This window comes from Temnothorax longispinosus, chromosome 4 (assembly GCF_030848805.1).
Source record: "Temnothorax longispinosus isolate EJ_2023e chromosome 4, Tlon_JGU_v1, whole genome shotgun sequence".
Classification (NCBI taxonomy): domain Eukaryota; kingdom Metazoa; phylum Arthropoda; class Insecta; order Hymenoptera; family Formicidae; genus Temnothorax; species Temnothorax longispinosus.
Genome location: NC_092361.1, coordinates 3,767,784 through 3,793,414, shown reverse-complemented (window position 1 = coordinate 3,793,414; position 25,631 = coordinate 3,767,784). Strand labels below are relative to the sequence as shown.

General features: G+C 34.0%; 2 protein-coding genes and 1 pseudogene across 4 annotated transcripts; 1 reads left to right on the top strand and 2 right to left on the bottom strand.

The window, feature by feature from the left end:
- The first annotated feature begins 1,461 nt into the window (after positions 1 to 1,461).
- Positions 1,462 to 3,394, top strand: LOC139811757 (putative nuclease HARBI1). Its single transcript, XM_071776128.1, has 4 exons — positions 1,462 to 1,914; positions 2,049 to 2,335; positions 2,419 to 2,977; positions 3,046 to 3,394. Exons 1-4 carry the CDS (start codon positions 1,703 to 1,705, stop codon positions 3,056 to 3,058), a joined length of 1,071 nt encoding a protein of 356 aa, XP_071632229.1. The 5' UTR covers positions 1,462 to 1,702; the 3' UTR covers positions 3,059 to 3,394.
- Positions 3,395 to 3,526: 132 nt separating this feature from the next.
- Positions 3,527 to 6,533, bottom strand: LOC139811758 (uncharacterized). Of its 3 annotated transcripts, none has more exons than XM_071776131.1 (4): positions 5,245 to 6,533; positions 4,888 to 5,163; positions 4,314 to 4,492; positions 3,527 to 4,201 (listed from the first exon to the last, which is right to left on the bottom strand). In XM_071776131.1, exons 2-4 carry the CDS (start codon positions 5,045 to 5,047, stop codon positions 3,839 to 3,841), a joined length of 702 nt encoding a protein of 233 aa, XP_071632232.1. In that variant the 5' UTR covers positions 5,048 to 5,163; positions 5,245 to 6,533; the 3' UTR covers positions 3,527 to 3,838. The 3 variants fall into 3 exon arrangements, with proteins under 3 accessions (XP_071632232.1, XP_071632230.1, XP_071632231.1); XM_071776129.1 differs by having other exon boundaries at positions 3,546 to 4,201; positions 4,305 to 4,492; positions 5,245 to 5,455; XM_071776130.1 differs by having other exon boundaries at positions 3,546 to 4,201; positions 4,305 to 4,492; positions 5,252 to 5,455.
- Positions 6,534 to 7,973: 1,440 nt separating this feature from the next.
- Positions 7,974 to 11,927, bottom strand: LOC139811512 (T-box protein 2-like; annotated as a pseudogene).
- Positions 11,928 to 25,631: the final 13,704 nt, after the last annotated feature.

The following is a 25,631-nucleotide window of genomic DNA, read 5'->3' as shown; positions in this document are numbered from 1 at the left end:
ACAGTTCGAGGGAAACGTGACACCCTTAGCTCAGCCCTGTTAAGAACGGATGATTGCAATAACACAGCTTGACCGTTCCCTCCTTTCACAATCGTGCAACTTTGAGCCTCGCGACGGCACCAATTCTAACGGAGACGGTACTCGAAACAACTCGAGAAACGAACACTACGAAGGGAATGAAAGAAGCAAAAAATAAAAAATTGTGTAAATGCATTTTAATTATCGTTATAGAAAAGTCAGCTTTAAATTTATTGATCGAAAAATCGTACGTGGATGTTAAAATTGAATGGTGTTATTGCGTATTAGGCAGAAAAGAAGTTGATGTTGTAACCAAAAATTATTAAATTTTAATAAAAAATAATTATTTCGGTGTAGATGATGAGCGGTGTAGATGGAGCGTCCTCGTCGCGATGTGACATTATAAATGAATACATCAGCACTATATATAAGGATGTATTATTCCCTAAGAAGACGACTCAACAGAAAGATGATAGCAGTGCATTAAAAAAAGATGTGGCATGGCGAAAGTTCTCCAAAGAAGAAATTTAAACTCATGGAAGTATGAATTAACATATTTTCTTTATTATTAAGATCACTCTGGACATCGCCCGAGAAAAAATTGGTAAAATCGGTATTTGGACCATCGTTTGAAAAAAACGGCCGCCTACCAACTAAAAATCAAGCATAAAAATTAATAGAAGCTAATCAGAAAATATTTAAAAATCGTACGGCAGGCGGACTATCATCATATATTTCACGCTGTCGTAAAAAAAAGTGAATACATCAGCACTATATATAAAAATGTATTATTCCCTAAGAAGACTCAACAGAGAGATGATAGCAGTGCATTAAATGTTGAAGAATACTGTTGAATTATCCATAAACCATTATTAACAATCCATAAACCATTATTAATTTCTAAAGAAGGAAAAGAAAAAAAGGAAAGTAAACTTGAAAAGAGAGAAAAAAAATATTTCCATTATTTTCCATTTCTAAGATCAAGATGTCCATACAACTTTTTCCAATCATACTAGACAAACATCAGATTTATTTAAAGATATTTAAATGTAAAGTGTATTGGTAACAATGTAATAATAATTAATAACCTATCGTATGAAAAAGCATGAAAGTTAACATTGATAGAAAATATTTAGTCCCTTAGATAATGTCTCCGTCTTCGTCGTTTTCGTCGTCTTTCTTCTTTATATATATATTTTTTATTTACAGACTGGTTACGGAAAAACGCAGTATGCGTCAGCACATTTCAAACATCCACTTCTCGTCCAAGATCCAGAGGATTGGAAGCGCTTCAAAGAGGGCACTACCGACGGCATTGTCCTCGATGACGTCGCTTTCCAAACGTGGCAACCTCAAAGAATCCTACATACAATGGATCGTACACGCAAAACCATGCACTAGATTAGATGTAATGTTACCTACTAAGGGCCAATTTCACCAACCACAGTTAGCTTAACCGTCGGTTAAAGTTAACAGGGCGGCCAACTTGTCATATTTAGGTACCTCATGATACTTAACCTCAGATTGTCAGATTTCAGTTCAGTGGGTTATTAGTTCCGATGTGCCAATTACCCGGAGGTATTAAGGCACCATAAATAATCCTCACCCGAGGACGCTCGAAAAAATCCCCCTTCAGTGGGTTATCAGCTTAAATACACATCGGAAAAAGTTAAAGTTAAATACAATGAATGACATTTTAAATTTTATATTTTTTGACGAATTCGCTGATCACAATTTACCAACGAACTATCGAAGGCCACGTAAAATAAAACCACGTATAAATTATATAGAAGTATTAGACGAAGTTGACTTTAAAAACAGATTTAGAATATCAAAAAATAGTTTTATGATATTGTTAAAAAGAATAGAAAACCAAATTCGGCAAAATACTGATTGGTATGTATTGTACAGAATTATATATATGTATGTATATGTTTATAATTAATAGTAGTAAAATTGTGTATAATACATTAATAAATATAAACATAATTTTTTTCCTATAATATTTTAATTTGTCTGTTTTTTAACAGTAATGATGCTATTCCACCTATCATACAGTTATTAGTTGCCCTACGTTTCTACGCAACAGGATCTTTCTTGCAAATTATTGGAGATTTCTGTGGCATTAGTACATCTAGTACTCAAAGAATTGTTTATCGTGTATCTTGTGCTATTGCTACGTTAAGACAGGAGTTAATAAAACTTCCGTTATTACCTGAAGAAATTCGTCAAAATGAGGAGGAATTTTATCAAACTGCCAAATTTATTCGCGCTATTGGCTGTATGGATTGCACTCACATAAAAATACAATCATATGGTGAGTAGAATTTAAATATATATACATATATATACACATTTTTTACATAATAACCTTTTACATAATAACCTTCTCTAATACAGGTAAAAAAGAGAGTGAATTATATCGAAATAGAAAAGGCTGGTTTTCCTTTAATGTACAAGTTATCGTTAATAGTAAATTGGAAATTATAGATATTGTGGCACGATGGCCAGGATCTACACATGATTCCACTATTTTCAATCATTCACGAATAAAAAGTTTATTTGAAACAGGCACATTTGGTGACAGTGTACTTATAGCAGATTCTGGATATCCAAACTTATCGTATATTATGTGTCCATTACAATCTCCGACAACAGCTGCAGAGCATCTCTATAATGAAGCTCAAATCAGAACGCGTTCAAAAATCGAACGTTTCTTCGGTATATGGAAGAGGACATTTCCAATTTTATCTGTTGGAGCACGTTTTCGCACACCTGAGAAAATGCTTCCTGTTATTGTTGCAACAGCAGTGTTACACAACATTATTCAACACGATAAAGAGGAAATTATAACTAATCCCGAAGCATATAATAATGCTATTGTTTTAATGCAAGACATAAATGAGAGCAACAGAAATGTCACTGATGTGCGACGTACAATGGTGAAATATTTTGAAAGGTAATGGTAACAATCATTAGTTAAAAGAATATACTGTAATACTACATAATAAACTTTTTTTATAATAGATTAATTTTTTGAGCACGTAAGAAAGACGTTACAAGACAACATGATAGGTGTGTGAAGAATGGCAAGGATATGCAAAATCGATTATTAATATGTATTTACATTGATATGAGGCAAACATTTTTATTTAATGAAAACTTATTAATTAGACTTTCAATGATAAGTAAGTTTAATATAATTCATGAAAATTTTATTTTACAAACTTTTATACATTTTGTACTTACAGTTGCATGTACAGTTTGTATTGTATACATAATACATAAAATATAGTATAAAATAATATATCCACTAATACTCTTGTACCTATTTTTATGAAATAAATAAGCGTATATCTTTATATTTTGTATTTATTCTCATTAGAAAAATCTTTTACTACTTATATATTCATGTGTGTATACAATTCATATATATAAAACTTGTAAAACTAAATAAAATTAATATATCTGTAACATTCAGAACATTAATATCACATGTATTTCTAGCAACAGATAATAAAAGTTTCCTTTTTCTATCATTTAATAAATACAAAACCCTTTAAATATCGCATGTTTTAATTTATTTTGGCACAAGATTTATTTTTTTATTTTTTATTAATATAAATGAAATAATCTTTAAATTATTGATTTACTTTTAAAACGCTATGAATGCATCTTAAAATAATCTTTAAATATGAATATGCTTACGTATTTTAAGTCTTTGAATGTAAATAAAAATAAAAAGAACATTGATTTAATGTTAACAATCTAACCTAACAAAACATATTAATATTGCAAAATTATATTTGTAATGTTTGACTTAGATTTTAAAAATTTTATTTGTATTTCCCTCTTTTTCTTTTTCGATTAATACTTTTAATAATTCGATTTTAAGCTTTTCTTTTTCTAATTGAGCTTTCAACAATTCTATCTCATACTCCTTCTTCTCTTCCACATTTACTTTCAGAGTATCTGCTAAATCAGTCTTTACCTCATCTAATGTTTTCTTTGAATATTGAGTGGTTTTTCTTTTCTTATATGTACTATCTGACGATGACGCCTGTGTATTTGACGATGATGCCTGTGTATTATTTTTATCTTTCAACGGAGGACTTATTTCTGATTTTAATTTATTTGGATCCCAAGACTTCCAGTTTGTAATGTTTTCGTTTTCCATTAGATACTACAAAAAAAATTTAATCTTTGTAAAATTAATATTCCTTATTAAGCAGAACAACCTAATGTAACATTCTAAATAGTACAATAACAAAAAATATGTAACTAACTGAAAATACTTCATTTGGATCATTTTCATTTGAATCATCATCGTCGTCCAGAATTTCAATATTTGTATTTTCTTTGTCTATCGCATCAGAATCAAAAGGATTCATCAATCCATATGTTGATGTCTCACCCATCACTTCAGTTACACGCTCTAATAAAATATTTTGTGTAACATTTGCTACTCCTCCACCTACAAATGTAATAATAATGTATAAAATATTATTTTATTTATATTCTGTTAGAAATTATGAAATGGTGATCTCGATTCCTAGAATTAGTTTCGATTCAATATATGTATCAATATTAAATAATACTGCTAAAATGTGTTACCATGGAATTGACTATATTACATGTATGTTTATGTTTATCTTCGCATTTTGTTCTCTGCTATTCTGTGTGATAAGATCTGTATTGCCTGTATTGCTATTACAAATTGTTCCGCATTTATGTGTTAAATGAATTGATTGCTTGGATTAGTTGTGAAACAATAAACATGTATTTAATAAATACATTGACTCAATAATTAGCGCTGGTGCAAGTGCGCATATCGATAATATTTCATCATATTCTTATAAAAATTAATACCTGTCTTATAACTTTCACGTTTTATAGCTGCACAATACTTCCTTGCTGCTTTCTTCATATTATCCCAACAGTTACGTAAAGATTTTTCTGATCGAGGAATTGTTGCATTTACATTATACTGTGCAGTAATATCAGCCCATGCTTTATCTTTTTGTACCATTATTAAACGGTCACTTTCTTTATTCTCTATTACATCGCGTTGTAAAAATATTAAATTTATTAAACTTTTCTTTTCTGCGTCACTAAAATTTTTTTTGACGTTGCATCTTTTTTATTCTGTAAAAAAATAAAAGTTATTGTTTTCTATTTTTTCTAACAATATCATAAAACTATTTTTTGATATTTATATAATAAAACCTTTAACTTTTTCCGGTGTGTATTTAGCTGATAACCCACTGAAGGGGGGATCTTTCAAGCGTCCTCGGGTGAGATGATAACCCACTGAACTGAAATATGAGGTTAAGGTATCATGAGGTAGTATGATAAGTTGGCCGCCCTGTTAACTTTAACCGACGGTTAAGCTAACTGTGGTTGGTGAAATTGGCCCTAAATAAAATAAGACTGTCATTAAGAATGTAATAAACAAGCTAGGACGTCCTCATCTACATATGTGACAAGAGTGTGACAGATAAACGAATTATAAAAGTTATTTGTGTAAATCTAGTTTTACGTCCTTGTTGCATCTAATTGTAAGTACAAAAAAACCGCTCGTGAAAATGTAATTTGAAAATTGCTAAAAAATGAAATGGGATATCACCCACAGAATGTGATATCCACCAGTAAAAATACTGTCAAATTTAAATAATTCAGAACTTGTTTCGCCATCACATGGATACTAAGTATCGAGTATCAAAAATCAAAAAGACTGTCAGTTTAATTGTCGAAATTTCCCAGAATCTCCCAACAATGAAGAAATTGTGCAAAATAATAATAATGATAATAATCAAACCAATGATAAAAAATTAAATGAGCAGAAAGAAAACGTAAAGAAAAAATGTAGTTACTATTATAAATCTCAACCAGATATTCGTCATCGTAACAATCGTATTAAAGATATTGATAAGTCAATGCTATTAAAAAATTGTAATAACGTTAAAATCAACCGACTCTAATTGATAAATAACCCTATTTTGCTAGAAATACTTGTCCATTCGACTCTATAATACAAATATTATTCACAACAGCTATAGATGAATGACAATATTTTACATCATTACAATCAAATACTTAATGAGACAACGCAATTTATTCTCAATTTTATTAAAAGAGAACCTTGTGAAGATATTTACGAAGAAAAATGCAGACTTCTAAAACAATTATTTAGCTCCAAAATTCAAACACATTTTGATAAATAGTGAAATATTTCGTCGTTCTCTATTAATTTATGGAATAATCCAACTGTTATCTGGATAACATGTTTTCAAAATTTAGTGATAACCATTTTAATGACACCGAACTTAAATACTTTTTGAACTACTTGAATATATCAGAAATATATTTAACAAATTCAAAACAGCGGTTGCTGAGCAAATAAACAATTAATTTAAAAATACAGATTTTGGCGGTCCTTGCTCTGAGGCGGACGTAAGAAAACCTCTTTCGTGTATTGAATATTTACAATAAAGTTGTGTTGATTGTCCAAAAACGATGCCTATATTTATTTACCGCGAACCCGACTCGGCGTGAGTGTAAGTGCGAGTGTTCAGGGAAGATCCGGTACGGCGGTAGACGCAACAATATATTAAAATATAAATGTAAAAATTCACATTATGTAATTCTCATTTAAAAAAAAAGTTAAATGTAAATGTACTTGGTTTGATGTGGCAACCGTTGAAGCAACGCCGGTGAAGATTCTTCTAGTTATATACCCCTACTTCGCTGTGTCAAGTATATTTAAAATTGTTTGAAATTGAATACAAATATAAGTGAAATAATAAAACATCGAAATAGGATAGCACATTGTAAGAAAAGAAAGGAAATGGATAAACTTACAAAAGAATTTTCTAACTAGAATAGTTCGTTACAAAAAATTAGCCATCAATTTATTGTAGCTAAATCTATTTTACGTTGCGTATTTGTCTTTCTGTGAGGTTTCTGTCCTTCTTTGAAGTCGGTTAAAAAATAGAATGCTAACTTCACACCCAACTTTAAGACCGAATAGTTCTGAGTAGCTTATTTGATTCCTTTCAAAAAGTTCTAAAGTTCCTGATAAATAAAAAATTGCAAAACCTTAGAATAGTTTTTAAAAATCATCTTCAAAACGCAAATATTCACGGGAATAAATACTTGACAGATGGTTCGTCCTGGCCATCTTTGGAGTTGTACAGCTTGAATATAACATAAGCCATAACATAAGAACAAAAAGGAATATAAACTTCAAAGGAAACTTATTAAACATATTAAACATGGTCTAAAAAAAAAGCCGTTCGGAATCGGCGTTATAAACTGTAGGTGTAATTTTGACACCATCAGTTTATACAGACCTTATGCAGACCTTCGAAGTCGAATACCTTCTTAAAATTCCCATCAAAACGCCTGCAACTCTACCACTAACTAATGGCGATGCGGCCACTAGTTAAGAAAATATTCGAAGATGCAACGGAATGAAATTCGACTAAGCCCCGTTTCACACGTATTTGACACTGGACTACTGACGCCGGGTATCCGATCGCGAAGTGTATTAATATGAAAGCATTTACAGGTTTGTCCGATAAACGGTTGTGAAAATAAAGAAAATCGATCGGATACCCGCGACATCGGTAGTCCGGTATCCGGTGCCAGATGCCTACGTGTGAAACGAGTCTAAATCTTTCTGTCCGTAAACGGTACGGACACGGCACGGTTATGTCTAAATCGATCTTAACCCTTAAATGCCACACCTCTCAAGAATCTCGTAAGTTCACTGAGGTGTCTAAAAGACCCCAGCATGAAAAATGTCTCCTTACTCATTGATTTCTTTATCTTTAGTTATGACAATTTTTTTCAATGTCGTTCAAGGTCAAGAGAAGAGTATAAAATGCTAATATTGTTCAAATTTATTTTCGATCATAGTATAAAAAATTAAGTAAACTGAGTACTACTAAGTGTACACACGGGTAGGTCAATCACTCAACTATCATCAATGGGAGTATGAGCTCCATTTTTTGCAAGAACATTTAAAAACATTTTATTCTAAAGGGTCTGGGGTCCGCTGGACCCCACTGGTCATTTAAGGGTTAAATCGGAGATATATTCACGGAGGGTTCGTTATATAAGTAATATTGATATATAAATCTCGCAGCATCGATATATTTGCGTATAATCGACTAAAGATGCAACGATAAAATTATCGTAAACAATATCAACGAGTAAAACGCATAATTTAATGCATTAAGTACAGACATTCATGGCGTATTAAAAAGTTGAAGAAAGTTACGTGCAACGTGCGTAACTTTCTTTCATTTAAAAAAGAAATGTATAATTTTATGAAATAATGAAATTTCTTTTTCTTGCGGCTAATTCACTGCAAATCGAAGTGTGTTATTTTAACTAAAGCTCTTCTTACACATTTCTTGTCGTTTTGAATAATGAAACTTAACACGGTTGAACACATTAATACGATTAAACGTGTTGATTTAACACGCAACAAAACATGTAAAACGAGCTTCAGTCAAACGTATCATTTTTTATGCGTGTAAAAATAACACACTTGAATTTAGAGTGTCTGATAAAACGGCTTGCAATTACAATTAATCACAAAGTATTCTATACATACAATCATTAGTCTATATACTCTATATAAATAAAAAATGGTATAATTACTATAACTGTCCCTACGCATTAAATATCAAAAGATAAAATTTAAACCAATACCTTGAGTTAAATAACATTTTGTTCTTTTTAATTACCATGTGTCAAAATTTATTATTTTAACACAAATAATGTTATTTTAACTCCATTGACTAGTCAAATTAATAATTAAATTAACATTGTTTTAGTTAAATTAACCCTTTAGAGGCCAGGTTATAACAATCTTAAAAGACGTCCCTGACGAATTTTTTTACTCTTTTTTTGTGTTTTTTCTTAGTACTGTTTTCTTGTTTTTTTTTTTTTGTCTTTTGTCATTTTGTGGTCTTTTCTGGGTTTTTTTTTTTTTCAATTGTACATAATTATGTACACAAGCCCCTAAAGAGTTAACGACATATTAAGTAGCAAAGATGGTCTTACTTCGCGTGGTCCTAATACCAGAAGCGAGTTCACGTCGGCGAAACTGGAAACGATCAGTTAAATTACGTGATCGGAGGCACTGTTGACCGTGTACCAAACCCGTGGCCGACCGACCAATAGCTCGCCGATCCGCGTTAAGTACCCGATCGCGTATACACGCATTCGTTCTCTCAAACCTACTACCGGTTATCACGCTGGCCACGGCGGCCTCGCTCCCGTCCGCGTTGCGAACAGCGGCAAGACTACTACCTTTTGTAAATCGTGGCAGAAAGGAAAACTACGGTGGTGCGAGCACTGTCGTTTTGTATCGAAGGAGTCAGGCTGTCTTAAGCCATTGATTCTCTGCACGAGTCTCTTTGGGCCTAGAGTCAGAGTCAGTTACAGGTCTGATGGTAATGCGAATATATAGCCTCTCCCAGTCAAGTCATGAGGTGCGACACGTCCCAATGGTCTCGCTGAACCGCTGCAATGGGGCTGTTCCGATTCAGGCTCGGTCGCAAGATCTGATATCGGCTGGCCAGCGCGTTCTGCAGTAACCAAGTAGCGTCAATGGCGATCTGAATGCGCCTCTAAAAACCTGTAGTGATACGGGCCCAAGTACCGCTGGTGAGTTGCGGAGCCAAAGAAAGGCACGGTTATCTGGGAAGCTCTCGGCTGTCAATCCGTTTGCTCCACAACACGCGGTAAATATGAAGAAGTTAAGAATGAATCTTCACGCCCGGGTTCTCGGATGGTCCGGGCACTGCACGCACGATGCGAGATTGATGACTCGGTTAGTGCGGAAACACCCAGTAACTCCGTAGCTGGCTCCTCGAAAGTAGGCGCTAGTTATAGAGTGTAGAAACGCCTCTTGACGCACGAGACTCATGCCACGAGTAGCCGTGGCCCCCAATAGCCTTCTTCTTCCTTCTTCTTCTTCTTTGTAAATTTTATAGCACCTAATCCTCCTCAAGATCACATAACGGCCAAGAACAAGTCGAATATAATAAATACAGACTCGAAAGATTCAATCCAAACTCGGCGTTGATTGCATCAGCAATCTTCAAAAATTATTCAGAAATAAATAGTAATTAGTTATTTCGTGAATGGATATCCATATGTGTCAAACGCAGTGCACGGGTACTGCGTTTCAAGCATGCCCGGCGCCGGGGATCGACTCGCAACGGTGGCGGGATTCGCGTCCGCTTCTCCCACGTTGCAAGGCCGGCCAACTTCGACTCCCCGGCTAAAGTAAAAGATAATCGCATGCTTTAATGGGCTTGGAACCCTTAAAGAAGGGAGGGTCGTTCGGCTGATTCGATTCGGAGTCGTAGATCAATGAGACTCTTTCGTCGAGACTGGAATCCGATTGAGCCTGATGATCGATCGAATGATGCTTTCGCTTGAACCGTGACAGACCCATCTCGCGAAAACCCTTCGCGAATGGATTGTTATTGATCTTCAACTTCGTGATGTTCTCGTTTTGGTACGCCGTCACCGCGAAAAATTCCGTCTCCTTGAAAACGAACAACGCGGTTGAATGAGTAAAGAGCTCGTTTTAGTTCTTCGCATCGAAGCAACGAACTATCCAGATCCTAGGAACGTATTTGTGCATCGATGTTAATACCACGGTATTATTGGGGTCGTTGATGTTGTTCGTGAGCTTCAATTTATTGAAGCTGATCGGATTGTCTATCCAGTGGCTGGATCCCGTTGCCGGACTCTCGGGATGCTTATAAATCCTATAGCCGAAGGGCTGTTGCGGCTCTGCCGGCCCCGCAAAACTCCAGCCACCCATATTGCTGTTCTCGCCCCCGTTCTGGTATCCACAGTACTTGTGGCGGCGATCGGAGGCCGGTGCAATCTCCATGAGGACATAATAATTCTCACGTTTCTCCAAACCGTTTACGTTTATTTGAACGGACGGAAACATGCGCCGACCGCTCTTGGTAATTATCATTTCTGTATTATTCTCAGAGAATTGCTGCCAGAGGTTTCGATTAAGCAGCTCCACGTTGACTCCGCGCAGCAATGGGAGTTAAAATACCCATTCGCTTAAATTCATCCTCTCACCTAATTTGCGTTGTAGAGCGATCGGTGACTGCGCGAAGAGTGGCGATGCCAGTTGCATATTCAGTTCCAGGAGCATCAGTGCATTGTTTGGATCTTGAAGAAACATATCCGATGATCGACGTTTCTTCTCCGATACCGTCGGTGTAAGGTATAAGGCAAACACGGAAATGGTCAGAACGAACATCCAAATCACGTGCAGTTGTAGAATGGAACTGAGACAACCGGTTCTCGCCTACCAGTGACCTACCACAAAACGGGATCAGTGCAATCCACCGAAACTAGGCAAACTATATGTGTCGTCGGTCGTTCGGCGCCAACACATGAGACAACTATGTGTCCATAAACCTTTTGTCCTTTCTGCCGCGATTTACAAAAGGTAATATATAAAGTAACAAATAACGTTCACATGATAATTTTAAACGCCATAATCTACTAAGCCAGTTAAAATAAATATTAACTCATTACGCGTTGTTAATCCATTTGTCGTAACTTTCTTTTTTTTTAACCCTTTAGGGGCCACACATCGATCCCGTTGGAGTAAAATGTTATAATTTATAAGGTAGTCTTAAAAGACGTCCCTTTTGAAACTTTTTTAGTTTTTTTTTCCCCCCAAGTACATAATTATGTACACAGGCCCCTAAAGGATTAAAAATGGTCAGATACTGTCTGTTCCTTTTCCTGGTAATCTCAGTAGAGATCCTGCACTTCTTCAAGCTTCTCACATATTATATACATATTTGCCTTTCCGCTGAATCTCAATCAGTCGAACTCAAGATATTAAGATTCTCTAATGATTCGATAATATTCCAACGTTCAGACAAAAAAATTATTACATTAATGTGTGTACAAATGGCAACAACTGGCTTATTTTATGTACAGTTTACATTAGTGATATATATTAGCGATATTTAGACCCTGATAAAAATATGTGCACGGAAAAAACGGTTTTGCTGAAATATCTAAAAATTTAGCTAAATATACAAATCTGAAAATAATTTTGTTACACCATTAAAATAATTATAGTAAGTCGCTGAAATATGACGATTCTGTAAAAAAATTTGACATTTCAGCAATCAGTTTAAGTTCTACATAATTATTTTGACCAACCAACAAAATTATTTTCAGATCTGTATCTAGCTAAATTCTTAAATACCACGAGTACAAAATTCGGGTTTGTGAAGCGCAAACGAAAGCCAGAGACTTGCAGAGTTTCTTATTCACGTATCATGGAAATGCACGCCCTTATATAATCGACACATACGGAAAGAACGGTTTTCTGTTTGAAAATAATTTTGTTGCACCATTAAAATAATTATAGTAGGTCGCTGAAGTATGATGATAATGCTGTAAAAATTTTGATATTTTAGTAATCAGTTTGATTATTTTACATAATTATTTTAATGATGCAACAAAATTATTTTCAGATCTGTATCTAGCTAAATTTTTTGATACTTCAGCAAAACTGTTCTTTCCGTGCACCATTCTTCTGTACACTCTTTACAAATATAGAAAGAGGATATTGAAAAATAAAAATGCGTGTCATTACAATGTTAAATTTACGTAAAAATCCATGTACACGGTGAATCTCGAGATTTTTCTCTTTCTTCTCTCTCTCTCTCTCTCTCTCTGCGGTAACGAAAACTCACGTTTTCACGCCAAATCGCGTGTTATGATATCGTATTAAAACTTATAATAAACGACTGTTTCGACCGAACTTCAACCGATGACATAATGTGCGCCTTTAAATATCAAAATAAAAATACATAATTATACTCAATGTATACAAAATAGAAAACAATAAACGTTTAGCTTGTACACGTAAGTGAATCTCGCGTATCATTAATGTATGTATTATAAATGTGTACTTGGCGCCTTTTTTTTGCCTTTTTTGAAAATTACATTTACGTGGTATCGTTAACAAAACGATATTTTCATAAGCTCAGACTATTCAGTATATCCGCTGTAATCTACTTTTCATTAAAAAGTACTCTTTTGTGAACTATTCATCATCATATACTGTAGGTATCAATAGATTCTAGATTTAGTAAAAACACAAGATAAATGCTATCATTTATCAAAACTCATTTAACCGATAAGCTTAAACATGCAATAATTATATGGATTTAATTTTAATTGTCGTATACAAATTATCAAATTCTTTAATAAAAATTCGAACAAATTTAGATTTTGTATTAGACATTTAATCATTATGTCTAATTCGCGTTATACTTATAAATAATAAAGGTGTCCAGATATAGGTACATATCCGGGTATTGGTACTTTTAACTTAATTTCTAAATGTTGAGCAAGACATAATATATTAAACTTCTTAATGGCTAGTTAAAAAGATATTCGACTTCGAAAATGCAACGCGTAAAATTCGACTAAGTCCGCATAAAAATTATTTTAAAAGTTCTAAACGTTCTGATAAGAGTTCCGTTTTTTAGTAGAACTCTTAAGAATTCTGAAAAGAATTTCTATGATCGAAAACGATCCAGTCACTAGTTAAGAAGACATTCGACTTCGAAGATTTGCCGTGAACATCATTTGCGTAAGTTTTGATAATAATTTTTTTCAATGGATTTTTTTTGGCAAAATTACCAGAACTATCGCTAAAAAGTATCAGGAACTATAGAACTCGACTGTATGCGAGAAGAACTCTTTTATTCTTTATCTGCTAGAAAATGATCTGCTACGGGAAGTTAGCAGATCATTTTTTCGATCGACTGTTGTTTGGGTAAAGTCATCAGAACTATTACTAAAAATTATCAGGAACTATAAAACTCGACTGCATACGACAAGAACTCCCTTTTATTTTTGATCTGCTGGAAAATGATATGTCAACTTCACCGACATCAAAGCAAGTCATATAAATCAAAAAGATATATTTCGTACGTCATACAATCGGTAGAATAATACATATAACAGGTAACAACACTGTTTTAAAAAGAAACAGATGACATTAGCGTTACACATCGACGTCATAAATGGACATAAAAAATAGAAAACCAATAAAATGCAGAAATGAAAGAAATCACAAATAGTTCAAAAAAATTTAAATTAAACTTAAGTCTATCGTTCGTTGTTAGGTGCTTCTTATGTGTCAATTTTTAGAAGAAAGTCGGTATCTTTATATAAATTTGAATAAGTTGAACTAAAAAAATTTTTTTTTTTAATTTGACGGTAGAATCATTAACTATTCATATTTCTAAAAAAGTATTTCTAGAAAATTTTCCTTAATATTTTATTACTTACATATTTTCTTTATATTTATTTATACACATGTTATTTTCTTAAAGAAAAAGGAACACATATATACGAGTCAAGAAATATCATTTCATAAAAGAAAGCTAGGGCACAAGCGATCATTGAGGATCAAGATTCAGATATTGATAAACTGCCGACGCTTAGAGAGCTTAGCATCGCGGCAATTGCATCATTTAAAACCGGAAAACTGTGATATCAAGCTTACATCTTGAAAAATTGTAAATTTTATAAAAATTATGACAGTGACTGCTGGATACAATCATTAAGGGATTGCTTGACGAAGGGGAAGGATTTTCTCAATCTCAAGGACAAACGAATCAAAGGAAAAGGACACTGTTATTATTGGCGGCTGACGCTTTCATAGACTAAACTGATTTTTACAGTATATCAAAAGACACGGTAGTGTCTCGCGCCAAGTACACGCGAAGCGAGACCGCACCGTGACTCTTTTACGCGAACGCACGAGTTGCGAGTACCCGAGATGTTGAGATCTCATATAATGACTGAACGGATCAAGTTTTTCTAACTAACTTCAACATTTTTAATTCTCATACGCGCTGCGTGTTTTAACTTAAAAATAAGTTTAAATTTAGTAATCAAAGGAAGATAGAGCCGTACGATGTGATATGTTGGGCAAAAAATTATACGTATATCCACATTTACATGCATCTAAGAAAAATTTAAGTAATAAATAAAGTAAATAAACCATCCCTCTCTCTTCGTTTTGGTGAGCAGTTTTTCAAACGCTTGTTAACGCGATTTCTGTACCGCGCTTAGTATTTAACCGTCTACACTGAGAGAAAAGTTATACTAATGGTATATACCTTCGAATCTTCCCTTTCAATTGTAATCGGAAAAGACATGCTTTCTTTCCCATGACTTCTGGCCCTGGAACCGTTCGAAAAGCTACTTATAGTTGCGAGAATATAAAATTCAAAAAGTATTTTTTTTTCTTTTTATTAAAGATAATGATTCCCTTCTCGGGATATATGGCGTTTTACAGGGACGTACCCTTGAGAACATATATGAGATATCACATGCAACGTAACCATCAAAACTTTGCCGAACAGCTTAGAAAGCTGTAACCCAAAAGAACGTAACTTTAACACAAAAATTAAACACAATTACCAAGGAACTCGAAACAGTAAGAGAAGAATTGAAAATCTCAAAGATAGAAATAAATGATCTAAAATATAATAATGCTGTGAGAAGTTCGACAAATCATGAACAAGCAGAAGAGTTAAATACACTATATAAGAATATAAACATGCACATTTATAGAAGAACAGCGCAAAATTGTTACGAATTATAAATTATTTCGCAGAGAAATGGACTAACTACTTAAATTAGATAATGCAACCGAGGAAGCAGGTGGATTATACTCATAGAGAAAACTCAAAACAAAAATTTCGATGTTCTATTTGCAACATTGAAATAGAATGTGAGCTTAATTTTAGGCGCCATATGCTGGAAAAACATGATGTTGGTGAACGTGTCACTATAGTAATGAAAATGATTGATGAGAATCCTAAGGTCATTGCCTCACTTCGATTACCCAGTAGAGCTGACGAAAAATTTACTTTATGGAATTATTATGGAATATGCCGTAATTGTGGCACCCGGATGAATTGTATATACAATAGAGTACGGAAGTAATTGTGACAATCGTTATGGCAGATAAATCAGAAATATCGTACTGGTTTAAAGTAAATGAAGCCGAAAGCGAAGCAACGTGCGACGTATGTAATAAAAAATTTAAGTTATAAAAAAAAGACGTGATTTCAGATCACATATAAAAAAAAAGAAACACGAACGATTATACAAACTGGATAATTTGGTCTCCGAACAACATTTATCTTTGTAAATGAGGAACACAGACCAATATTGTAGTTGATTGTAATAAGATGTTTGCGTATTGTAAGATTTGAATTGTATATATAACGTTGACCTCGTCAACAAAACAGAAGGCACAGCCCGAGGTTCGTAGCCGGATCAAATAAAGATAAGGTAAAGAAATCTTTATTTTAAAAACAGAGTTTCCATTTTTGTCTTGTCACAATCTTTTTTCAGATACAAGAGGCTGAGACAACAATACAAGAGGCTGAGACGGAAAGTCAAAAGAACAAAAAAAGGGCAATAAGGGCTATTACAAATTATAACCGTGAGTAGAGGCTTTGTTTGTAAATTCAATCGAAAGAAACAGGGCTAAATAAGAGCCAATTCGCTGTTACTAATGATTGAATAAATCTCTCGCATCAAGAACAGCGAATTGGCTCTTATTTAGCTCTGTTTCTTTCGATTATATAACGTTAAACAATCAAATAAATGTATTAAACATTCGGCAGATTTACCCAATAGAAAAACCAGTCCAAGGCTCAGGGCCAGAGGGACTTTAATTGAAAAGGTAAAGAAATCTTTATTTTAAAAATAGAGTTTTTATTTTTTGTCTTATGTTACAATCTTTTTTATTGTTTTATTTCAGGAAAACAAACAGGAAAACAAAGCATATAAACCCTACAAACCTTACAAACGGTATCCACCGGAAGACAAACGAAAAGCAATAGAGAATGTTGAAAATGGTAGATGCTCTGTTAAAGAAACGGAAAAAAATACGAGGTGCACTCGAAAACTCTCTACGCAGAACTTGCAAAAAGGCCCCATTAAAAAGTAAAGAAAACTTGGGTATAAATGATGACCGTGAGTAGAGGCTTTGTTGTCCAATCGAAAGAAACAGGGCTAAATAAGAGCTAATTCGAGCCAATTATTAATGATTGAATAAATCTCTTGCATCAAGAACAGCGAATTGGCTCTTACACACGCAAATACGAATACACGAAATAAATTATACGAAATACGTTTTTCACTTTTTCATTACATAGAGTGAAACACGCCGCGATTCAAAATTCGAGACAACCAATCAGCATCGCGGAAAAGAGGCATCGCCTCAATTCTTCGATACAAATATAATTCACTCAGTTAACGTGCCATTTTTAGGGAGAGACTTTTCGAAATTAAATTTGACTATAAACAGTTGCCCTTCTACTATGCAAAGTGCAGATTTTGCTATACGAAAATGTGTTATTTGTGGAAAGTATCACAATTAAATAAGCATTTTGATACATGCTCGATACGAAATCGAATGTAAGTAAACATTCAAGTAAAGATTCTATATAATCTTAGAACAAATATTAAATTCAATGTTTCATATCATGAAACATATATGTAGGGAGAGTTCGGCAGACTTGACCATAAAGAACTTACCCTACTCTCGAAAAATATAGATATGTAGGAAAAATGTCATTATAAGAACAAGATTTTTCAAGATAAAATCAAGAAAAAGCGGACTCAAGACAATATTGTTCGTATCAAAAATCGGGGCAAGACAAGACAAGAAGTTAAAATTCGAGATTTTTCAAGAACAAAACGAGATTACAAAAAATATTGAATTGTCTTGTCTTGCGGAAGCACTAATTACACAACGCTACGTTCCTAATTTTTAAACTGCACTTGAGAAGGGCTCAAACCTCGAGCCGAACGCACATTATTTATATTTTTGCCAGTTTGTCGAGAATAAAGGAAAAATTTTGATTTTTTAATATGCTGGAGGAGAAAGTTATTTTTTTATATAATACATAATGTCATTATCTATTGAATACTAAGATCCCCACTGCAGGAAGGAACGAATCCCGGATCTTCCGGATTGTCCCCCGACAACGATCATTTCGGCAGTGAAACAACAACAACGACAATCACCGTTCTTCATAAATGCAAATTGTGCAATTTTTCAATATAATTCGCGGGAGGAAATATTCTTCCATTATTAGAAGAGATACATCTTTTTCTCCCGTAATGCAGATAATATATATCCATTATCAAGATATATATCTGCTTGTTAAAAAAATAAATACAAACATAGAATAATTCTAAAAAAAAAGTGGCTACAAAAGAATATATTTAATAATTGATTTTCCGGCAAAATTTACAATGCCAGAAATGGTTTTTATAAACATAAAATAAAAGTTAAAAAATAAAGTATAGGGTTTGTAATCGTATTCTTTGACGAAGACAAAATATAATTTTTCAATTTTTTAAATATCTTTTTTTTTCTTTTAAACCTATTTTTCTTTTTTATTTTTTTCTACTTTCCATCCTTCTTTATTTTAAAAAGAATTATTATATCCATGTTTACTTTATTACTGCCTTTTCCGTCAGGCATATGGAATTATCATTGGTAGCGTCAATGGGAGAATATTTATTGAAAAGGATAAGATCTTTCTTATAACATATTAAATCTCGCGACTAGATTTTTATAGTTGTCATCGCCGAGTCATGCCGAAACCACTGCTTTCGGGAATTCGAGTCAAATTGATTAAATAAAATCTGAGATTAATTCTGGTTCTGCAACGGGGACCTCTAATTTTCAATGGAAATATTACCAAATCGACGAGAAACATCTCCCGTCGATAAGGATAAAATCATATATACATATATCATTACCCATTGAATACTAAAAACCCCAGCACTGCAGGAAGGAACGAATCCCGGATCTTTCGGATTGTCTCTCGACAGCGATCATTTCGGCAGTGAAACAACGACAATCACCATTCTTCATGAATGCAAATTATGCAATTTTTCAATATATATTCGCGAGAAGAAATATTCTTCCATTATTAGGAGAGATACATCGTTTTCTCCTGTAATAAAGATATATATCTATTATCAAGATATACATCTATCTTGCTAAAAAATAAATACAAATACGGATAGAATAATTCTTAAGAAAAAATAGCTACAAAAAATATATTTAATAAAACGATTTAATAATTGAGGATTTCCATACAAGAGAAATGTAAATCGACTTACATCTCTATTTTCTTTTGTTGCAAAAAAAAAGATCAGTAAACCTTAAAGTTAATACCTTATAAATTTAATTGGCAGCAAAAAGTGCGTTAAAAAAGCTCGCCAAAACCGTTTTCAATTTTCGTAGCTTGACTCTCAGTTTCTTTGAGCAGTGCCTTTGAGCGAACCTTCAGTGCCTTTAAGCAGTGAACAAACATCAGCAAGATAGCAGCCGCCATAAATAACGACGATTATGATTCTCCATATGGATTATGAAACAGTACGTAACCAACATTAAGATCTCACGGAACATGCTATTTATAATAGCAAATGGTGCTGAGATCATTATGGATTTGGAGAAACTTCTACTTAAAGTAGTTCGGCGCGACAAGCGCACGAAGATCTCCAAGGCTGTGCAGTTGAAATATTCCTCCAACAGCATTCAAGTATGGAAGGATTACAATGGTCTACTGCTTAAAGCATATCCTCAGAATGCTAAAAAGCTATTTCAGAGTTGGGGCACTGTAAACTGAAGCCAAATGCAATATCAAAAATAAAACAGAAAGATGTAAGAAATGTTTTACATTCTTGCAATACCTCCAAAAAAAGAAAAACGCTTTTTTACATGGACTTGACGGAAGAAGCCCATAAAGACGTTGATACAAGCGCGCCAATGACGACTCTGATCTTGATATTTAAATAATATTTATATTGTAATTGCTTATGTAATAAATTTTTTTTTTAAGTGACAAATAATATAATTTGTTTCCATTTTTTCCCCAAAAACTACTGTTGCTATAGGATGTAAATATCATTAAATAAAATCTTAAGAGCCGCCTCATGGCGAAAGAAGAATACACCAGCTCAAGATAATCCTCAAGCGTCGACACCAAAAGCTAATCCTGACGTCTCAAAATATCGATCAACGCAGGATAGTGCAAATAAAGATGAACCGTTGTACGACTTTGTCGGAGGTCCAAGACCCGTTAAGAAGATCTATGCGCACAATGTTGAATTTTCAACATTTCCTATATTGTGCGAAACCCTTTATCGAGAATTGAAGCAGTCAAATCCAAGGCTAAAAAGAGAGATGCCTTTCTGCTCTTTTCTTCAAGCGATGACAACCTGCCTTAACGCGTGGTTATTCCGCATTGTTACTGATTTAAATGCGGAAGACAGGTACAGTGACGAAAGGGATGCAATGGCCCTAATTCCACAAGAAATGTATGTACCTCAACCCATTGCTGAGTTTCTCTCAATGGTTAATACCGTCACCACACCGTCTGGTGATACTGTTCGTGTCAATCTACCAGATGTTGGTCTCCCACAACATTCGATTGACGGTGCTGGTCCTGGTAGTTTTGGGATTTGTGATGCATCAACGCATAATGCGTATGAATGTTACGTCAGCCCATTGATAGTCAAGAACTTTCTTATAGCAACCAGGGATCAAGTACGAGACTACGCTCCTTTACCTCAAGCTTTAACTCCGCCAAATTCTACACCAACAAGGAATCTTTTGGGATATTATCCAATTGAATCATTAAATAAAATCTTTTTTTTTTTACACTTTTTGCAATATATTAAAATAGTTTTATTTACTGCAAAAATTTATAAGTTTTAGAAAAAAAAAACGAAACAAATTTTATAGCATGCTTTTATTTCAGTAATTTGACAGTCAATATTAAGAAGTTATTTTAATATCCTCAAAACGAAGTTTTCCTGATTTACATCCCTCTTGTATGAAAGCTCTCAATTGATTCTAAACTAACAAAATTTACAAGACTTAAAGTGGATGTTTTTTTTATCAGAAACCAATAATTAAAAAATAAAATATACCCGTTTGTAACCACATTCTTTATTAAAGATAAACGTATTTTTTATTTTTTTAAATATCTTTACTTTTTTCGAACGACTTTACAGTCGACTAATTAAATTGAGATTTGAGAAGAATTTAGAATTATATGGAACACAAATCAAAAAGACTAAATTCTTGGATGATATTATGCAATCTCCTGCGTTCCTTAACCATTTCATGTTTTATTTCCTTTAGTAATTTTAAATCTGGTTTTATCTTTTCGACTTTTTCCTGTTTTAATTTTAAATCTGTTTTTAGCTTTTGGGTTTTTTCATCTTCTAATTCTAAATCTGTTTTCAATTTTTCGATTATTTCCTTTTGTAATTCTAATTCTGTTTTTAAAGGTGTATAATACATTTTTTCAAATTTGGTGTGTGCTTCTGCCCATGTATCGTCTATAATTTTGTCAACCATATCTTTTAAATCTGTTGTCAGAAGGGTATTTATTTTTTTTAATGTATCAGACAAAGCCATATTGTTCAAGTGCTTTAGCAACAGGTCTAGCAACAAACGTCAATCAGATTCTCACGAATAGATCACAGCTGGAAACAAAAAATTTCACAACAATAACCTTGGCTACGGTCAACGTGACGCTACAAATGCTTTGGAGCGTTCTTCTTCTTCTTTCTTCATCTCGAAAGAAAAGAGAAGAGGAATGCTTCGAAGCATTTGTAGCGTCACGTTGACCGTAGCCAAGGTTATTGAAACGATGCAAAGTTATGATCATAATATTATGATATCGCGGAATATTAAATATTAGTTGTTGCGCGTTGTTGTATGAAGGTATGAAGTCCATTTCTTTTTGTATTTCTTTTTGTAGCTGAAATTAAATAAATCTATCTACTCTCAGCTGTTATGGTATATGCTGTATCTTATCAAAACTAAACTGTTTTTAATAAAATATCTTATCTTTTTAATCACAGTTTTTATATTCCATGGAATAAAAGTTAAGATTTAACGGCATATATTTTCCTAGATTGAGTATGTAATATCTAACAGAACGTACACGTGTACAATTTTATTAAAATCATACACATATTTATTTAAGTTTTTTTTTACAACATATATATGTATAGATATAATCATTGATCCCAAGATGTACTAGCGTGATAGCAATGCATAACAAGGCGTACTTGCTTCATGCGGAGAATGTAAATTTTTTTTAGTGTCTTCAAGTCTAAAACAAGTTGTGCAAAACTAGGTCTATATCTCGCGCTATATCTAAACGTTTTTGGGACGTCTTTTGGAAGCTTTTGCTAGCTGGGAAAGTTAAGTGTTGCAACCTTTCTGTGCAATCAGTGGTGCGAGCGGTGCGCACTGCGCGATGCGACGCGACGTGCGACGTCATAAATCCGCTCCGAGCAGTCCAAGCTCCGACGGGAAAGAGACAAACATATTCAGCTGACACGCGTGACCACGCGTGACGCGTGTGGTATACAAGCCGTCAGGATCTGATAACGAAATAATGATGTTGATAACGCTAGTAATACTGATGTGAGTGTACAATTCAGAATGCAGCTATAATAACAAAAGTATATCTCTATGAAAAATGGTTGCAATTTGTTGTGTATGCGGAATCGAAAAGGGAACTTGGCGAGATTTCGATTTGACGTTTCATAGGTAAAATCATATGCACAATTTTAAACATGTTATAGATGTACGACGAAAGCGTAAAATTTAGTAATTACTGGTAAATGCATACAATTGTGACTTAAGCGAAAGTAAAGAATAAAAGTCAATTAACATGTACTATTTATAATGACTAGACACTACAGACGCGCGCTACGCGCGCGCTATTTATCTTTAACATTTCACTATTAACCCTATTATACACAACTGTCAAAATATACAATGACAGCTACAAATGAAGTAAGCGCAGCAAGAAAACCAATCGGCATCGCGGAAAAGAGGCAACAATAAACTATCCATGCCTTTTTTAGAAAGGGATCCATGTTTACTTTACTATTACGGTCTTTTCATCAATGAGATAAAACTACTATTGATAGCATCAATGGGAGAATATTTATCGAAAAGAATATGATCTATTCTTATGAAAGAAAAGTACATATGAAAACTCGTGACTCGACTTTTATAGCTGTCGTCGCCGAATCATGCCGAAACCACCGCTTTCAAGAATCCGGGTTTAAATTCAATAAAACCTGGGATTAATTCTGGCTCTGTAACGGGGACCTATAATTTTCAACGGGAATATATATCTTATACCAGTTTTGTTGTGCCGCACGAGGATCAGGTCGGTCGTAACGGCACTGGGGTCCGTCAATCCGCGAGGAAAGGACAACACTCCAAATTTATTTTTAATACTTCTCAATAAAGACACTTTAATGGATATACTTGTTTTACAAAATTACTTCAAATACCCTGACTTGCGAGTAGGTCGCGAGTAATACACGCACGGACTCGCCAGCCCGAGCCGCCCGAGCAGCCGAGCAACCAAGCAGCCAAGCACAGCGGCCAACAACCGAGAAAGCTGACACCATGCAAAGCGCTGCGTTAATTGTAAGTCCGATCCAATTTGAAATTGCGAGCGCCAAAAATAAAATTCGCGAGCGACATTCGCGAGTGCCGAAAATAAAATCGCGAGTGCCGAAAATAAAATCGCGAGCGCCGAATAAAATAAATGTCGGATGGCGAACTGTACCGATATCGGATATACGCCCGCGGACATGGACCAACAAATCAAAATAAAAGATGAGCGAAAGTTCGCAAAGTACAAGCTCTAAGCCTGAGACAACCCGCATCTAAAGAGATGATCGCAAAAGCGGGTGCAAGCTATGAACCCCCTGACCCCATGGATGCGGAGAACCTCCCATTTCTATCAGGAGGAGACATAGGGCTCTACCAGGAAAAAGACGACGATGAGAATCCAGACAGACCAAAGGCAAGGAAAAGACTCCGTCATATGCCTCAACCTACTCAAAAGATAATGGACCAACCAAAAAGAACCACACGACAGGATGACATACTAACTCTCCTCCGTGAAATAAAAGACATAATGACTGATCCATCCATAAGAGTAATAAGACTAGAAAAAAATAGGAAAAAAAAAACAGGAAAACAGATAGAAAAGCAGGCCAAAACACAAGCCAAAAAAACCATGAAACAACCCAAAAAAAACCTGTGAAAGAATTTTGACAAACCTTCAAGACTGTCAAAACAGGATTAGAGTAGCGGAAACAAGAATACAAAGACTCCAACAAGCAAGGAGGAATCAAGCTCTACAAGCGATACCAACTATGAAAGAGGCTCACGCGGCAACACCCCACGTGATAGAAGCTCAACCGACCAAACATAAGAGCGGGAGTATAGCAATTGACTGAACCAAGATTGGCTGACCTATCGAACTAGGCCGCAATTGAATATTTATTCATTAATGTACTCAAGTGCACATTATGTGGCAAAGAATTTAACAACCACAAAGATTGCAGTCGGCACGCAAGGGAAGAACATCCAGAATACTGTAATGAATCGCAGCCTTCAACGTCAACGTCCGGTCATATGGTTCCCTCTGGAACTGAAGAACAATCTTTGGCATCAAGGCCTGAACAAAGAAGTTTATTAAATCTTTATATAATTTGTTGGCGAATGAACAATCCGACGCTTGGCGAATTCTGAAAAATGTGGAACGCTTCACGATTTTACGTGTCATCCTACAGATATGGGACCTCCCAGAGCTCCACCACCCTCCACAGAAATTGATCAAATCAAACATCATTTAAAACCTATTCGATAGTTAGAAAAACCCAACATTACTGTTTATAAAAATTTATTTTAAATAAAAATAGCAGGCATCGAGTTCAAGTTGTTGCATGGAATAAAGAAATCGATCAAATCAAACATCATTTAAAACCCAATCGATAGTTAGAAAAACCCAACATTACTGTTTATTAAAATTTATTTTAAATAATAATAGCAGGCACCGAGTATAATTTCATAGCCAGATGGTGGCTGAAAAATAAAAAAGCAGAAGTATCATTTAGCTTAAAAAAATGTATTTTTTTACTCTAAAAGTTTGACGTAGATATTATATCGCACACCGAGAAGAATACTGTTACAACAAAAATCCAAAACTCTTAGGAGAGAGGAAAAACAAATTTAATTTAATTATAAAATGCACTAATAAGAGTATGAGCTACATAATAGGATTTAAGTGACCAGCAGATATCACCCGTAGCAAATTTTAATACAATATCTATATGATTTATATATTTCACTAACGCCGAGTACATTTAAATTTACTGTCCGATTGAAAGATAAAATTTGTGCAAAGTAAATCGCATAATGATTCTCTGTGATTTTATTGTGAAAGACAAGAATGTAAAACTTTTTAAAAAAGATTAATGTGAGTGCATAATACAGTTTATTTTGAACAACATTATCTTTTAACTCGCAATAATAAATATTAATGATATTATATAAATATGTACAAAGATATAGATGAACTACACGTATAAAAATTACTTTTAATAAGTCACATTGGACTGTTTATATATAGATCTTTAAA

Coding starts and splice junctions, on each gene's coding strand:
- LOC139811757 (XM_071776128.1), top strand. CDS start 1,703: ATGAATGACATTTTAAATTTTATATTTTTTGACGAATTCGCTGATCAC. Junction 1,915..2,048: donor ATTCGGCAAAATACTGATTG/GTATGTATTGTA, acceptor GTTTTTTAACAG/TAATGATGCTATTCCACCTA. Junction 2,336..2,418: donor CATAAAAATACAATCATATG/GTGAGTAGAATT, acceptor TCTCTAATACAG/GTAAAAAAGAGAGTGAATTA.
- LOC139811758 (XM_071776129.1), bottom strand. CDS start 5,047: ATGGTACAAAAAGATAAAGCATGGGCTGATATTACTGCACAGTATAAT. Junction 4,493..4,887: donor ACGTGAAAGTTATAAGACAG/GTATTAATTTTT, acceptor TTACATTTGTAG/GTGGAGGAGTAGCAAATGTT. Junction 4,202..4,304: donor ATCCAAATGAAGTATTTTCA/GTTAGTTACATA, acceptor TTTTTTTTGTAG/TATCTAATGGAAAACGAAAA.